This window comes from Megascapheus bottae, chromosome 18 (assembly GCF_031878675.1).
Source record: "Megascapheus bottae isolate mThoBot1 chromosome 18, mThoBot2.hap1, whole genome shotgun sequence".
In the NCBI taxonomy this organism is placed as follows: Eukaryota; Metazoa; Chordata; class Mammalia; order Rodentia; family Geomyidae; genus Megascapheus; species Megascapheus bottae.
Window position 1 is genome coordinate 19738675 of NC_143526.1, and position 16564 is coordinate 19755238.

The following is a 16564-nucleotide window of genomic DNA, read 5'->3' on the forward strand; positions in this document are numbered from 1 at the left end:
TTGTTATGGCTTAATCCAGTAAGCTCTTAGAGGGGACTGGGCTCTGCTCCAAGAAAGAGATTCAAGGAGAGACAGGGGGCTTTTGATGTGAGGAAGATTCTCCATGCCTGGCTTTAAGAAGTCAAATGTGTAGGAAGCAGGTGACTAGCAGCTGAGAACAGCCTTGCCTGACTGCAAAGAAAGGGGTACCTCCATCCTACAACACTACAGCATCGAATTCAGTTGCAATCATGTGAACCTGGGGACCCCCCCCCCCACAGGAAAAGACCTCTGTGAGCACCTGAATTTTTAGCCTTATAGAGCACAAGCAAAGAACAGACCAAGCCCAGACTCCTAACACAAGCAACCCCATAATACACGACTATTGTTTTAAGCCTCGGTTTGTGGTACTTTGTTATGCAGAAATAGAAAGCTAATACATGCCCTCTAATATAAACATACTCACTGGCCTTCTCCAGGCATAAATCCACCTGCTTAATCCTCCCCAGCTGTTTGGCTGAGGAGGGAACTGGTTTTCTCAACAAAAATCTCCAAGCCAGAGTTGGGACTCAGTGATTTTTCTCCCCCCCCCCCCGCTTATTTAGAAATGAGTCCATGATGGATAAACACAAAGACTAATATGTAACACCAGCTTCTCTACCCTGTGGAAAATGATGCTCTCTCCTACTTTAGATGTACTGAACTAGTGTGGAATTCCATGTGTGTCATAGTACCACTCCCCCAGCTCAGAGTTGAGACAAATTGTGAAAAGGAACCTTCCAGTACAACTTATGGTGTAAACGGATATCTTGCTTGTGGGATGGATGGAAGGAAGTAGCCCCTATGCCATCTTAAAAGAAAACAACATTGTCTTTATACTCTTAAAAGGGACTTTTTTTTTAAAGGACTCCTTTTTAAGAGAGTGTAGAATTCACTTGGCTGCTCTAAAATTCTACTGCTGGTTCACTCAAGAGGAAGTAAAGGAAGGGATAGAAATTTCTGAAAGAGTTTAGCTGGCCATTTCTGTACAATTAAGCAAATGGTCCCTCCTACTCCAGAGACTTTGGTTTACAGGCTAATTTTGCATTTACTGGACAAATCCATGTTGACCTAAGCAGCCATAGGTCGGCAATACAGTATCTGCCACCTTGATTGCTAACCCTGACCTTAGGTCTGCACACACAAAAAGACCAGGTAGAACTTTTTTACCCCCCAGCACAGGTGATTAATCATGGACGAAGGCAGGCCCTCAGTTGAAAGCCAGTGGAGCGTAGCACCTGACATCTGTTTTGTATTAGCTATTGCTGAAATGCCAGTGGCCTGAAACCATTTAGAAAACGCAGCACGCCATGCCCTCTGTCTCTTTCGGAGTCTCCAGCTGGTAACCAAGTGGCAAGTATATTTAGGAAGCACCAGCTAGTTCCTGCCTCAACAAAGGCCCTGAGTGCCAGCACCCTCACACAGTGAATTTGGGGGTTGGGATTCTCTGTCAATGCCTCTTGTATTCATCAAAGGACCTCCAACAGGACAAAACAAACATATTGTTGTTGAGTTTGTCAGGAAGAAAAAAAAATGGTAAGAAGGAGGTTTTGTATTTGCTGAACTCTCCTCTTGGACAATGAGAAACATGACAGGACCTTTGAAAAATGTGTGTTGAATTCTTGCAGTTTTAGGTCTTTGGTCACAAGCCCCCTTTTACCTTTCATCATTTCTTCTGCCTAGGAGGAAGAGAACATCTAGGAAAGAGTGACTGTTTGTAATAATGCCAATAATACACAAGATAAATGTGACCATGCCATTCGATAAGCATAGCTTATAACCTTTGCCAAGAAACTTTCACACCCTCATGTGCGCGCGTGTGGACACACACTCGGCAACTTCTGGGATGAAAGAAGTTTGTGACTGTATCTCATGTCAAACACAAAACAAAAGACAGGAAAGTGAGAAAAATCCTCTCTTGAGGGCTACTTGCTGTCAAGCAATGCACTCCTTTCTTTCTCCTGCTCAGAGCCCTAAATCTTCCCACTTATACACTTCTGTTTTTCGAACCTATCAAACTCAAGTGTAAAAATATGTGTGCCCTGTTCCAAGGAACAGATCAAAGGTTAAAGGTCACAGCTGGAAGGATCTAGTTGCCACTTTCTCCAAGTCCTCTTTGGGTTAACAACAGGGTCAGTACTTCATCTGACAATTTCATGATAAATTTTCTAAAAGGACCAGGATACATAAAATAATCTATACAAAAATGATTTCGGAATGAGGAGTGATTGTGTTTTGTGTTTTCTTTTTACAGGAAATATATTCAGAACAGAATGGTGTTTTTTTCTTTTTTACAACCCTTTGTCTTTTTTTAATAGAAAGCAAGTAAAATGAGTTAAAAATGAAGTTTCTTAAACTACTCTTGCTGTTCAGCTGTTTCTCTTAATAACTGAATAAAATCCCAAAATGTAAGATTTGGAGAAGCTAGATATGGTACAGATGAATGAGCAGATGTGAACTTGTTCACGTGAATAGCACAGTAGTAGCAGACAGCTTTGGGTGCTTCTCAAAGAAGGTACAAAACTTACTTTGCTGTCTGTCAGGATCTCATATCCATATTGGCTAAATCTTGATATGGAGTCTCCAGTTTCCTTTCTTTCTCTGGGCTCAGAATTTTGACTCTTCTTGTGATTGTTCAGCTCAGTGAATCAGGGGCTGGGGTGTTAATGTATGGACATTGAAGGCTGATCCCTCTTCAAGGGTATTATCTCCCTCTTCATCTGCACCCCCCAGAATAGTTTTAGGAGAACGGAGTGAGTTAGTGCTGACTCAGAATAAACCCCTCTAATTTAGTTAACTGTTCATTTTTTAAAATTTCAATTTACATTTTATCTCCTTTCCAAAAAAGTCCTGATGTTTGTATGTTATTATTTCCAAAATGTACATTCTCCTCTTTTCTGGTTTGAATCCCAGAGCTTTTTCCAATTTTATATCACTTAAATTTCCTCTGGGGAAGCATCTTATCTTCAGGTTTATTTCATGCCTCCGGAAAGTATACATTGGGGAATTTAGTAACATAATGATACTGATACCAAAAGGTTCCATGAGATGGGACTGAAGTCTGTGAAAAAGAAACCAGAAGCAATTGTCGTATAAGCCAGACTAACATCCTTGAGAGTCTCAAATAAAGAGATTGAACTTTAATCCTGTAGCTTCTTTTTTTAAAACAATTCTTAGCTTCTTTTATTCTACTCCAAGTCAAGTGTTTATTACTACGTAGAAAAGGATGGAAAAATAAGTCTAACATGTTTGTGTGTGTATATGTATGTATGTTTATCTTCTTATATGTCCATTGCAAAGAAATAGATCCTGGACTAAGACAAATTACCTATTTATCAGACTAATTTCCTCCTATGTCAACTTTAATACTCAAGCTCTTTTGAGGTTAGACAAAGACAATATGAATTATGACCAATAGAATTTGGATGAAAATGCAATGCACACCTCATGTCGTATAAAAACACTGTGTCCATTTTTTGCAGCAATTTTTATAAGATGAATGTGAAACTAGAAGAAGCACAAACACAAGCAACCTCAGTTCTTGGCCCAACAAGAACACCTGTTTGAGACTATATGAGGAAAAAGTACTTTCTTCCATGTTAAGCCAGTTGATATGTTAGGACTTACATGTTTCAGCAAATAATATATTTTAACTGATCCCAATTCACTACAAAAAGATATTATGAAAAGCTATCAGGACTTCAAATTCCTAAAGGTTTTTTTTTTCTATACCAGCTTTAGTTTCTAAGCCTCTCATTATGAGTCACCAAATATTGCCATGAAAACATGGAGTTTCTGGATTGAAAATTATCCTATGTGCAAATATTCATTAAGTTGGGGGAGAAGAAGGAGGGAGAAGGAAATGGCACGTTGGATGCGTTAAGATCCACCCACCATCCTCTATTTTAGAAATAATGTGGTTGCTTGGACAGAGAGACTTAGCTGGTGCTTAGTCCTTGCTGATTACTGTGTGTAAAAATGTCAAATGCACTTTGCATTTTAAATGGTATCTCCACAGGAAGCCTTAAGTGAAGGATTCAGCTAATTGCCCAGAAAATTAAAGGAAAAAGTCCAGTTTTGTTTCTGTCATTTGAGTAACATTGGCTTGAATTATCCTGATTATTCATGTTCTACATCTGACAGTGTCTAGACATATCCTTCAATATTATCATGTAAATGCATTCGTGTATCAGAAGAATGTAGATTTAGGCCCACACATGCACCTACCGATAAAGTAAACTAAAATAATCCTACAGGCATCCTTGAAAGAAATCTTGTTGTAAATACATTCAAATGGTGTTTCGATTACAAGCCTGTCCAGAAAATTTACATAGTTCTAAATCCAACATTCATTATTCACTCATATCTGATGCTTAAGGCACAAATCAATAAGTAATCACACAATATCTACTGAGTATCACTGCTGAAATATTTGGCCCATTATCATTGTGTTAAAAACTTGGGGGATGGCCAGGAGTTTGGCCTAGTGGTAGAGTGCTTGCCTAGCATGCACAAAGACAGGGGTTCGATTCCTCGGTAACACATACATAGAAAAAAGCTGGAAGTGGTGCTGAGGCTCAAGTGGTAGAGTTCTAGCCTTGAGAAAGTCCAAGGACAGTGCTTAGGCCCTGAGTCCAAGCCCAGGACTGGCTAAAAAAGAAAAACAGAAACCAACAACAACAAAAATCTTGGGGGAAGAAGGAGACTCGGGAGGGAAAAAATGAGAGAAAACACTTCAAAAAGAAAGAAATTTGTTCATTAAGTGACCTATGTAATGAAAACCCCTTTGTACATTACCTTTACACTAAAAATAAATTTAAAAAAAACAAGCAATCATTACTTTCTGTGTGATTGACATAGGAAGAGCAAAAAAAAAATCTGTTGGAGACTGGAGGAAAGAAGGGTCATTTTCTGACTTGGCCATCAAGATAGTGTTAGAAATAAACAGAGGCTCAAGAGGTTAAAAAATGGCTGTTGTAGGTTCAGGTAGAAGGGGGATAATAAGGATATGAGGCTTCTGGATGGAAGATGATTGCAAGCACACCTATGAAAGTATAAAAGCCCAGAGAGAAGTGGCTAAAATTTACACTAAATAGGGTCATTCATTTGGTCACCATGTGATTGTGAGAAAAGGCAAGAAAATTCTATTTTTCCAAACTTCGTCACTTATGCATTCAATTTAAATAGCAATCATGCAAGTGTAGTCAACCAAAATAAGATATTATACCTTGGGAATTTGAATGTTGTATTTATTTTCCTAATAAAATAAACTTGGACTGCTCTTTTCCTTTCTATCATCATTCCTAGCCACTGGATTACTTTTCCAAAAAAATCAAATGTGATGGCAAATCATAATTTTGTGATTCTTAAATTTGGTGATTATCCCACTAGCTGAAACAGCTGGAAGAATACTTATTAAATCATAGGTAAGGTTTTCTTACAGCCATTTTCGGGAAATTATGAATGAATGAATGAAGAAAGCAAGGAATGAGCAAGCCAATGGACTAATCCAAATTTAAACACAGGCTAGTTAATTTTAGATCAATCATGGCAATTATTCCTGTCTATAGCCAGTAAGACTGATGTTACACAAAAATATTAAACGATCCAAAGGTTTAGATCTTTAGGTAAACTATTTGTAGATTTGAAATCTAGAAGCAAGGAAACTAGCTAAGAACTGGATAAAGATGTGTCCTTACCATTTTATCCTAATAGAAAAGCAGAAGTATCATAATTTGTCAGATAGCCAGATCAATTTGGTTGAGCAGATGATCTTCTGATGAAATAATGTTCATATCACTTCAATACCATGACATCAAAATTATAATAGCCAGCTCTGGAAGATGTGTAGCTGAAAGCAGGGTGACAACTATAGTGCAAAGCCGAACAGATCCCACATAATTATAGGAAAAGCCATGCTATTCAAGTCATGAATATGAAATGGTTGCCCACAAGTCATTCCCATAATATGTCATCACTTAGCCTATCAGGAAGCTCCTTTTCTTTTCTTTATTCCTCTATTTTGATAGTGCTGGGGTTTGAACTCAGGGTGCTGAGCTCCTTTGGTAGGTATGCTACCACTCGAGTCATACCTCTAAGTCTTCGTGTTTGGGTTATTTTTGTATTTATTTTGTGGGTCATGGGGCTTGAACTCAGCCTGGGCACTTGTTCCTGAGCTCTTTGGCTAAAGGCTACCACCCTACCCTTGAGCCAAGCCCCACTTCCCTGTTTTCTAGGGGTTAACTGGAGATAAGAATCTTAGGTCTTTTTGTGCCCAGGCTGACTTTGAACCTTGATCCTCAGATCTCAGCCTCTTGAGTAGCTAGGATTACAGGTGTGAGCCACCATACCCAGCTTGAGTTATTTTTTGAGATAGGATCTGGCTTAGGAAAGTCTGGATTGAGGTCATCTAGTTTGATGTTTTGTTGTAGCTAGAACGATGGTTGTGTACCACTTCACCCAACATTTTATATTGAAATGGGGATCTTGTGGACTTTATGGGGGGCAGAGTTGGCCTAGAACCATACTTTTGCCACTCTCTGCCTTCCACACAGCTGAGATGACACATATTCACTATGATACCACACTATCATTTCATAGTTGTTGTTGTTTTTTTTTTCAGTTTGTGGGGCTTGAACTCTGGGTCTAGGAATTATCGCTGAGCTCTTCAGATCAAGGCTAGCGCTCTCCCACTTTTGAGCTACATCACCACTTCTGATTTTCTGGTGGTTAGTTGGAGATAAGAGTCTCACAGACTGTTGTTCCCCTGCTGGCTCTGAACCAATATCCTCAGATCTCAGCATCCTGAGTAGCTAGGATTATAGGTGGTAAATAGGGGTGTATGGAAGTACATCAGAACAATTTTTGTTTGCTTTTTTCTAGTTTTCCTTCTGCCTCATTTTGAAGTCCTAGACTTCTGTCTGTATTTGCCAAAAATCTATCATCACTTTTCTTTCGCTCTCCACAGATAAAAGCATAGTTTTATATAGAAGAACATTTTTCCAAGTTACAGTCTCCTGGAAGAATGCTTACACAGCTTGCCCACCTGAATCCTAGAGCTTCCCATCACAGTTCTCCTAGCCTCAGGGAATGCTGGGGAAGTTGAGGCCCTTGGTCCAGGAACCACCCTTTCAAAAGCACAGCAGCACAATGACACGGCCTTGTTCTCTGTTCCATCATGCTCTCCCATCTTTATGAAGTAAGAGGTGGTGAGTGGAGACATGGGAAATGCATTCCTTCTATGAAAGTATTAGATCAGCCTATCAGTACAACAGGCAAAACTAGACATGGACAGGGGCAAGAATTACAAGGACATGGATGACCTAGGGGAGCCTAAGTGTGAAGTCAGGAATTGTGCTCAAGTCTTGTGATGATAAGAATAGGCCCCAAATAGATATTTTATCAGCACCTGCCACAGAACCTAACAAAGACTTAACACATTTCATGTTGATTTGACTAGAACATATACACTGATGGTCCATTACAAGTCAGGCATAATGATAAGGGCCAATTGTAGGTATAGGATGCTTTGTAGATATAAGAAATCCCTAATCCCTTTAGTGCCCAATGGGAAGGATTTGACCCAGAAATCTTAGATGGAGGTTGAAGCTATTTACCCAACCCTTAAGTGATTCTGATGCAAAACTATATTTGTATATAAAGAAAAAGGAAACAGGGGAGGACATCTGTAAAGGATATAGAAAGAGAGCAGAGGCTGGGATTGTGGCAAATGCAGACAAAAAGGTCCTGCAGAAGGGATGAGAGACAAAGGGAGACAGAGGGAGGCAGAAAAGGAGGGAAGGAGGATAGAAAGAACTCAGAGAAAGATCAGACAAAGTCCCACTAGAAGTCCCTAGCTAAGGGAAGACTGCCTTTTTTTTTTTTTGCCAGTCCTGGGCTTGAGCTCAGGGTCTGAGCACTGTCCTTGGACTTTCTCAAGGCTAGAGTTCTACCTCTTGAGCCTCAGCACCACTTCCAGCTTTTTTCTACGTATGTGGTACTGAGGAATCGAAACCAGGTCTTCTTTGTGCATGCTAGGTAAGCCCTCTACCACTAGGCCAAACTCCTGGCCCAGAAGACTGCTTTGAAAGAAGGGTTGGGGTTGGGAGAGATGGAAGGGGTAACATTGATCAAGATTCATTGCATTCATATACTACTTTGTTGACTGGCAACTCTTTTTTTTTTACAACTACTTAAAAATACACTAAATAAATAAATAAAAGAGAGAATGTGGCAGGTAGGTGATGCAATTTGGCAAGAGAGGAAACTGGAGAGTGGGAAAGAGGAACAAACATAGAAAGGAGTCCTCAGAGCAAAGGGACAGAGGACATACAGGGAGGGTAGTCTGATCTGAGATTTACTGTGCTGGATGGGATAAGGCAGAGGCTGTTAGAAGGGGAAGAAGGGGAAAGGAGACTTTCAGGAAGAGGCAAACAAAGAAGGTTGTGACTGAGGAGAAGGCTGATATCTTTAGAAAGAAGGAATTAGGCACAGAGATGTAAAAAGAGAGCCAGAGTTGTTTATTTGCTGAGATAAGAGGGGAAGAAAGAATTCTCTCTTAAAATAAATATTTATTAAGAACAATGCTTGCAGTCTGGCCCAGGATTGGGTATACCACAGAGAGACAAAAAGCTTTTTCTCTTGGAGTTTGCATACTACTGAAAGAGAACAGGGGAAGGGAATGAATATACGAATCTTCAAGTGCTCATAATTTTATAAAAATGAAAGCAAAGTGAGGAAAATGAAAATGAGGAGGAGGTGGGTGTTTATGCAGGGGAGCTCTTCAGAAGGCTGATTCTGAGCAGAGATGAGACCCTGTAAGGTCCTGGTCAGAAGAGCAGTTCTAGGACTCTAGCTAGCAGACTAGCTGGAGGTCTTTCTGCTGGAGGTGCTTCTGTTTTCTTGCTTCAGGAGTGCTGTGGCTATCAGCAGCCTGAGTCAGAGAATGAATATAGCGAAGTATCGAAGGGAAAATCCTGAAATTCTCAAAGACCATAGTGTGGGTCTTATACTCAGTCAGATGGGGAACTGAGAGGAAGATCCAAGTAGTTAAATTTGATTTTTAAAAACTTCATGTTTTCTCTCATTTGGATATTACAAAAACAGTTCATCAGTGATTACGTGAGGCTAAAAAGAACAGGAGGAAAGGAAGAGGAGAAGTTAGATAAAAGTGTTCTCTATGGAATAAAATAGGTGGGGACTAGAGTCTGAAATACCCAATCCTAGGGCTTGAATTTAGAGCTTGGACCCTGTGAACTTCTCTACTCAAAGTTATCCTTTACTACTTAAATCATAGCTCCACTTCTGGTTATTTTGGTAGTTAATTAGAAATGCAGGGTTTCATAGGCTTCCTTGGCTAGGTGGCTTTGAACTATCATCTTCAAATCTTGACCTCCCAGGTAACCAGGATTACAGGTACAAACTACTAGTGTCTGGCTTCTATTATATATTTTATGAGTAACTGGAAGAGGAGAGCTCTGAGGCTTTAAACTCAAAGTCTTGGTAAACAGCTGGATGTGAAAGTGCTCTGAATGGATCATAATATACTTTAGATATGTGTCTCCATCTCATAAATTTGTTCAATTATTACATGTTAACCAAAATGTGAATGAAGTTTAAGAAGATGGAGATATTAACTACCTTAATTTGATTATGACACACTGATATATGTATCAAATTAATGTACTGTACTCCATCAATTTGTATGATTAAATAAAAAAGAAATAATAAAGGGTGGAGAACAAATCTTAAAAGGGTGAACACAGATATGAGGAGGATGTTTAGAAAGGTAGTCAGGTGAGAGGTAATGTGGGTAGTGATAGAGGTATGGGAAGTGATAAAATTCTGGAAATATGTTAAAGGAAGTTCTGTGCAGGATTGGCTGGTAGAGTAGGCATAAGAACTAATAGCAAAAAAAATCTAAGATGGGCAAAAGCTATTGGAAAATCTGGAGAAGGAAAGGAAGAAAGTAGAAAATAATGGCGCCTTTCCAATGTGTTTACTGTGTATCAAGCATTATGGAATCTTCCCTATCTATATCACACCATTGAATCCTTTCATTTTTTCTCTCTCCCTCCCCTCTCCCAATCTTTCTGTCTTTCTCCTTCCTTCCCTCCCTCCTTCCTTCCCTCCCTCCCTTTCTTTCTTCTTTCCTTCCTTCTCTTCCTCTTTGATATTAGGTTTGAACTCAGATCCTTGTTCTTACTGAGTGCTCTAGCACTTGAGCCACATTCCCATCTTTGTTGTTGTTTATTTATTTATTTTTGTTGTTTATTTTTAAGTCTTGAACTTTTTTCGAATCATCCTACCTCTTTCTCACATGTAACTGAAATTACAGGCATATGCCATTGTATTAGAATTATTCTGTAAGATAATGCCTTGCTAACTTTTTTTTTTATTCTGAGTTTGGCATTGAACTTTTATCCTTCATTTCTGCATTCAAAGTATTTACAGGTATGAGACATAGATAACCTCAATTTTCAGTGAAGGAATTGAGGTTGAGAGATGGCACACAGTTTACCAATCCTGGAGCAAATGGTGGGTCAGGCACTGTGGGCCCCCACGTGGCTAGCTACAGAGCACACCCTGTAATCATCTGTGCAATGCAACGCCTACCTTTTCTAAGAAGTGGAAGGTTATTGAGAGTTGTGGAAAGGAGTTGTGGGAAGACAGGGTCAAGATTGGAAGCTGAAAAACAATGCTAACTGATGAATTGAAAATACACCTCAAGGATTTAACAAAACAAGAGAACAGTTGACAATGCCTTCTTTAAGGGTGTTCTTGGTATAGACTACAGTCCATATTGTAGCGTAGCCCTTGGGCTGGCTTTTGCCATGTTTACATGAAGAACACAACTGTATCACAACCTTTCTGGATTTTTCTCAATGTCATCTCATTTATTGAGCAATCTCTCCAGATACCACACTGGGGTTTCCAGCTCCCCATCCTTTGAGATAAACATCCCATAATCGCATTTAGTATAAATAGCGGCATGAAATCCAGCAGGGTGGCTGGCAAGATGGAAGTTGAGTCGTGACATATTTATTAAGCTGAGCAATGAGTTTGACACTCAGAAGAACAGCAAATTAATTCAAGACACATTTTTTTTCTTTTAAAAAGCTTACAGCATTGGTGTGGTTAGGGACCACCCAATATTCGTTAGGATTGAAGAAATCAAATCTCCACTTGGGCCTCCTTGCCCTCTACAGAATGACAGGCCAGGAGATTAAACGGGCTTGGTGCCTATGGAATGCACACCCGGCCTGCAGACTCTCAGCCTGTGCACATTAACCTCACCAGTGAAGGAAAGGTGGCTGTTTGTACATAAACATTGTCATTTTGCTGGGACTGCTATTTCATCTTTGAACCTTGGCATCAAAGGAACACTGACCTTATTCCTGTAGCTTGCCTTTCTTTGAAGCATATGGCTTTGCATTGCAGATTAAAGTGAAGACATTCATCAAGGAACAGATCTGGCCAATCGCTCCCCAAACTAAACCCGAAACAAAGCCTTGAAAGGCTCCCATCCTAGTTGTAGTGGAGTGGGCTGGAGTGAAGGCTTGGAGCCAGGCTCCTCTTTCTCAGATCCTTTTAGGCAGTTCTAACAAGACACAGTGCATCCCTTTGAGCACTGGGCAAGTTTACACTGAGAGTCTGCCTATCTCTGCAGAAAGAGAGAAATGAATGCAGTACCCTCCAACCTGCTCATTTAAGCAGGCATTGTTGCAAAGGAGGCCAATGTGATCATTCACTGTGTGCTTTTAACTTCTTCAAAAGAGGTGCCAGACAGAACCACCTGAAACTGGATGGATGGTTCTGCGGATCTGCTTTTCTACTGTGTCCTTTGTTCATTTCCTTGAAAAGAAATTATCCTATCTGGCTTTCTATTTAGCCTGTCTTGGCCCTAAGAAAACAGATCAGGCACTCACCGTTCAGTTTCCTTTTGTTTCCCTCTTAAGAGGAGTAAAGTGAGAGACTTTAATTATGAGATTAACAACAATAACCAAGTAATTCTTTAATTATAAGGCTAAGAAAGAGAACCAAGATGACTATTTCCCACCTCAGGGGTAGAAAAATTGGTGATAGAAGGACCACATACTATGCCTTTACAGTGAATTAATCTCTCCGCTGATCTTCAGTTGTGGTCAGATAAATACAGTGAGTCCAAGTGATAAATCCAGAAACGAATCAAGAGGAGGGAAAAGAATGGTTGTAAAATCACAAATATGGAAATCCACTGTTTTAAAAAAGTTTGAAACAGTTGTGAGCCAGGCATTGATAACTCACATCTATAATCTTAGCTGTACAGAAGGCTAAGATCCAGGGTATTGAGGTTTAAGACCAGCTCAAGCGGAAACATTCATGGCTCCATCTCCAAAATAGCCAGAAATAAATGCTGGGCAGTAGGGGCATGTTTCAAGTGGTAGAATGGCAGCTCAGCAAGCCATGAGGCCCTGAGTTTGAACCCCAGAACTGGTTAAAAACAAAAAATGATTTAGTAAGGACTATTTTGTATCTTGAATACTTGTTTGTTTAACATGTCATTTGAAATGATGTAAAAATCAATGTTAATAAATTCTAAAAAACCTATTTTGTAAAGTTTAAGCTAATTTCCCAAATTACTTTTTTCCTTAGTTGCTCATCATTAAAGTAAGGCCAAAAGGTGCATTCTGAAACAATTTATTTGATTTTTTTGCTTAACTATGAATTGATTTTATGTGAAGAAGTTATTGAAGGGCTAAAAAATATAACTTTAGGAAATCCAACTGGTTTATGATTTTTGTGGTGATGGGGCTAGAAGGTGGAACTCTGAACCTCATAGGCAAATGCTATACCATTGCAAGAGTCACACTGCAGTCCCATATCTGAATTATTTCCTTCCTTCCTTCCTTCCTTCCTTCCTTCCTTCCTTCCTTCCTTCCTTCCTCCCTCCCTCCCTCCCTCCCTCCCTTCCTTCCTTCCTTCCTCCCTCTCCCTCCCACCCTCCCTCTCTCCCTTCCTCCCTCCCTCCCTCTCTTCCTTCCTTCCCTCCTTCCTACCTTCCTTCCTTCCTCCCTCTCTCCCTCCCTCCGTCCCTCCCTTCCTTCCTTCCTTCCTTCCTTCCTTCCTTCCTTCCTTCCTTCCTTCCTTCCTCCCTCTCTCCCTCCCACCCTCCCTCTCTCCCTTCCTCCTTCCCTCTCTCTCTTCCTTCCTTCCCTCCTTCCTACCTTCCTTCCTTCCTCCCTCTCTCCCTCCCTCCGTCCCTCCATCTCTCCCTTCCTCCCTCCCTCCTTCCCTCCTTCCCTCCCTCCCTCCCTCCCTCCTTCCTTCCTTCCTTCCTTCCTTCCTTCCTTCCTTCCTCCCTCCCTCTCTTCCTCCCTCCCTCCCTCCCTCCCTCCTTCCCTTCCTCCCTCTCTCTTTTACTTATCTATATTGGGGCTTGAACTCAGGACATTGCACGCTATCTTGTCATTTTTGCTTACAGGTGGTGCTTTACCACTTGAAATTCAGAATTTTGCTAACACACACAAACACAATGAGATACTGAGTCGGACTCAAGCCTAAACACAAAATTTGTTTTTCATGGACAGTGGATATGCACAGGCCACAGGAGACTTTTATACTGCCGCATGTTGACTGTCTGACCACATGAAGTCAACTGAGGCATTTTCCACTCATGGCACAGTATTAGCATGCAACGTATTTTGTGTTTTGGAGCATTTCAGATTATTGATTTTCACACTCAGGATCCTCACCTGGTTTCTGGTAAAACACATTTGTGAGTACATATTCTGCTGCTTTGAATGAGAAAGGAGGCTCTCCCTACAGACCTGCTAAAATTGGCTTACAAGGATGTGCCAAGCAAACCAGCTGAGAGGTGGGATGTGTCACAAGGATTGTGTAGCCCAGTGGGCAGTTCTGGGGTTATCATCACTTGTTACTTTCAGTATACTCACTAGCTTTCCTGGAAGCAAACAGCGGAGTCAATGGCTATGCTCTTACTCTGTGACATCCAGCAGAGAGGAAAGATAGAAAGAGAATGCCAGGAGGCTTGGGAGAGAAGAAAAAGAAGCAGAAGCAGAAGCAAAAAAAGCAGAAGCAGAAGCAGAAGCAGAAGCAGGAGGAGCAGGAGGAGGAGGAGGAGGAGGAGGAGGAGGAGGAGGAGGAGGAGGAGGAGGAGGAGGAGGAGGAGAGAGATGATTTAGGCTGGATGTTGTTGCTGGACCAAGCTCATAATCTTTCCTACTCAGGAAGCTGAAATCTAATGATCACAGTTTGAAGCTAGCCTAGGCAGGAAAGTCCATGAGGCCCGTATCTCCAATTAAAATGGAAATAGAACTGTGTGGTTCACATTGTAAGGGCCACCCTTGAGCAAAATGCTAAAGACAGTGCTGAGGCTCTGAATTAAAGTCCCAACGACCCCTTGGAAAAAAAAAATTGGTTCATTTATACTAAGCAAAGCATTCCATGTAAGTAAAATATTGCTAAGTGAAAGGAAGTTGTTGGGAAATTATTGTATGAGAAGTCTCCATGTGACATTAAGTGGCCAGGATTAGATTTCCTCCATCTAACTTCTGGGTACTTAGACATAAGATCATTTAGAAATTGAACAGTAAATCAACTAATTTGGTCTTAACAAAACACAGGAAAGAGCCCAAGTAAACTGGAGCAAACACACACACACACACACACACACACACACACACACACACATACACACACACACACACACAATGTATGCACTAACACACATATGCCCATCCATACATGCATATCAGCACACACACATACACACACACACAGACATGTAAACATGGAATTTACTCCATTTTAACATAATTGTTCACCCAGAATGATCCAATTATGCCCATCCTATGAAGAGTTTGCTTTAACAAAAGACTTCTGTGTTATGTTCTGCTCACCTACTCTAGCATATTTATCACCTGCTTATTACGTGTTTATCTTATACATTTCTCAATGTGATTTACCAATTGGCTTTCAAAAGTAAAGGTGGGTGTTTGAGAAGGCAAGACATTGACGGAAGTTCTAGGAAAGCAGGCTTTTCCTAGAACCTCTTACCTTCTGTGGATCCATTATATCCCATGATAAACTTCATGGACTGGATGATCTGTTCGGCTATTGGCGGGCTCATGGAGGTAGCATAAGTAGTACTGTAGGAATGTATCCGTACATGATCCACAAGAGCCTTAAAGAGTAATCCCAAAGGAAAGAAGTAAATCTCGGTATTCATGAAAATCGTCACCTCTAGCCCCATTTCCACATATGCTAAACAAAGAAACAATTGTTTCTAGCAGCTCAAATGATGAATAGTCAGACTTTCATGGGAATCACTAACATGTTTATTTAGGGTTTTTTTTTTTTTTTTGCCAGTCCTGGGCTTGAGCTCAGGGCCTGAGCACTGTTCCTGGATTTTCTCAAGGCTAAGGCTCTACCACTTGAGCCTCAGCACCATTTCCGGCTTTTTCCTATGTATGTGGTACCGAGGAATCGAACCCTGGTCTAGGAAGCACTCTACCACTAGGCCAAACTCCCGGCCTATTTAGGGTTTGTTTTTTTTTTTCTGTCTTTCCTCTTGCTTAGACTCTCCTTCAAAACTTACAAACTATACATGGGTGGATCATTGCAAGTTTGGAGTTAAAGCCTTCAAAGCAAAAACCATATTTATCAGGGAAAAATGATTTCTGAAACATCTGTTGAATACCTATTGTGCACACACAGGAGGACTTAGCAAACAGAATTGCCAAAAGGATGTCAGGTTTTGTTTCTACCCATGTGAATGTTGTTTGTGATCATACCCATAGAAATCTAATGCTGCAAAACAAAATGCATGCGAATGAGCACATGCAGCAGGGTTGTAAGATGGACAAAGAAGAGAGGCTACTGCTAGTTGAAATCCACAGGGAGTGTTCTAGGGAGGAGATAGGAGAAAATGATAAAATTTCAAAGAAATCAAAGACTAAAAAGAAAAACTTGGAAGAACAAAATGAATTTAAACAAGAAGGCAAGAAAAGCATGCATATTTGATTGCAAAAAAAAAAGGCTGTAATTCTTCCATTCCATGTATCCATGAATCTTTGCAATCTGAATTTGGTCCTCTTCCCATCAAGAAGTAGGTGAATGGGCTGGCCACATCCCTTCCTGTGAGCAATAGAATGCAGCAGCAGAGATGATGATGGTCTCTGTGTGTGTGTGTGTGTGTGTGTGTGTGTGTGTGTGTGTGTGTGTGTGTGTGTGTGTGTGTGTTTTGTTTTGTTTTCTGTTTCTGGGGTCTGACTTTAGAGTCTGGGTGTTGTTTCTTAGCCTCTTCTGCTCAAGGTTGGTGCTCTACCACTTGAGCCACAGTGCCAATTTTGGCTTTTTTTTTTTTTTGCCAATCCTGGGCTTGAGCTCAGAGTCTGAGAACTGTCCTTAGATTTTCTCAAGGCTAGAGCTCTACCACTTGAGCCTCAGCACTACTTCTGGCTTTTTTTTTCTATGTATGTGGTACTGAGGAATCGAACCCGGGCCTTTGTGCATGCTAGTCAAGCACTCTACCACTAGGCAAAAC

General features: G+C 40.6%; 1 protein-coding gene across 1 annotated transcript in view; it reads right to left on the bottom strand.

Annotated features, from left to right (window-relative positions):
• The window catches only part of Sptlc3 (serine palmitoyltransferase long chain base subunit 3), a 98400-nt gene that overhangs the window by 18322 nt on the left and 63514 nt on the right, over positions 1–16564 (bottom strand). Inside the window, exon 10 of the mRNA XM_090352785.1 lies at positions 15076–15202. Within this exon, the coding sequence (XP_090208911.1) occupies positions 15076–15202 (127 nt within the window). The remainder of the gene's footprint in view (positions 1–15075; positions 15203–16564) is intronic.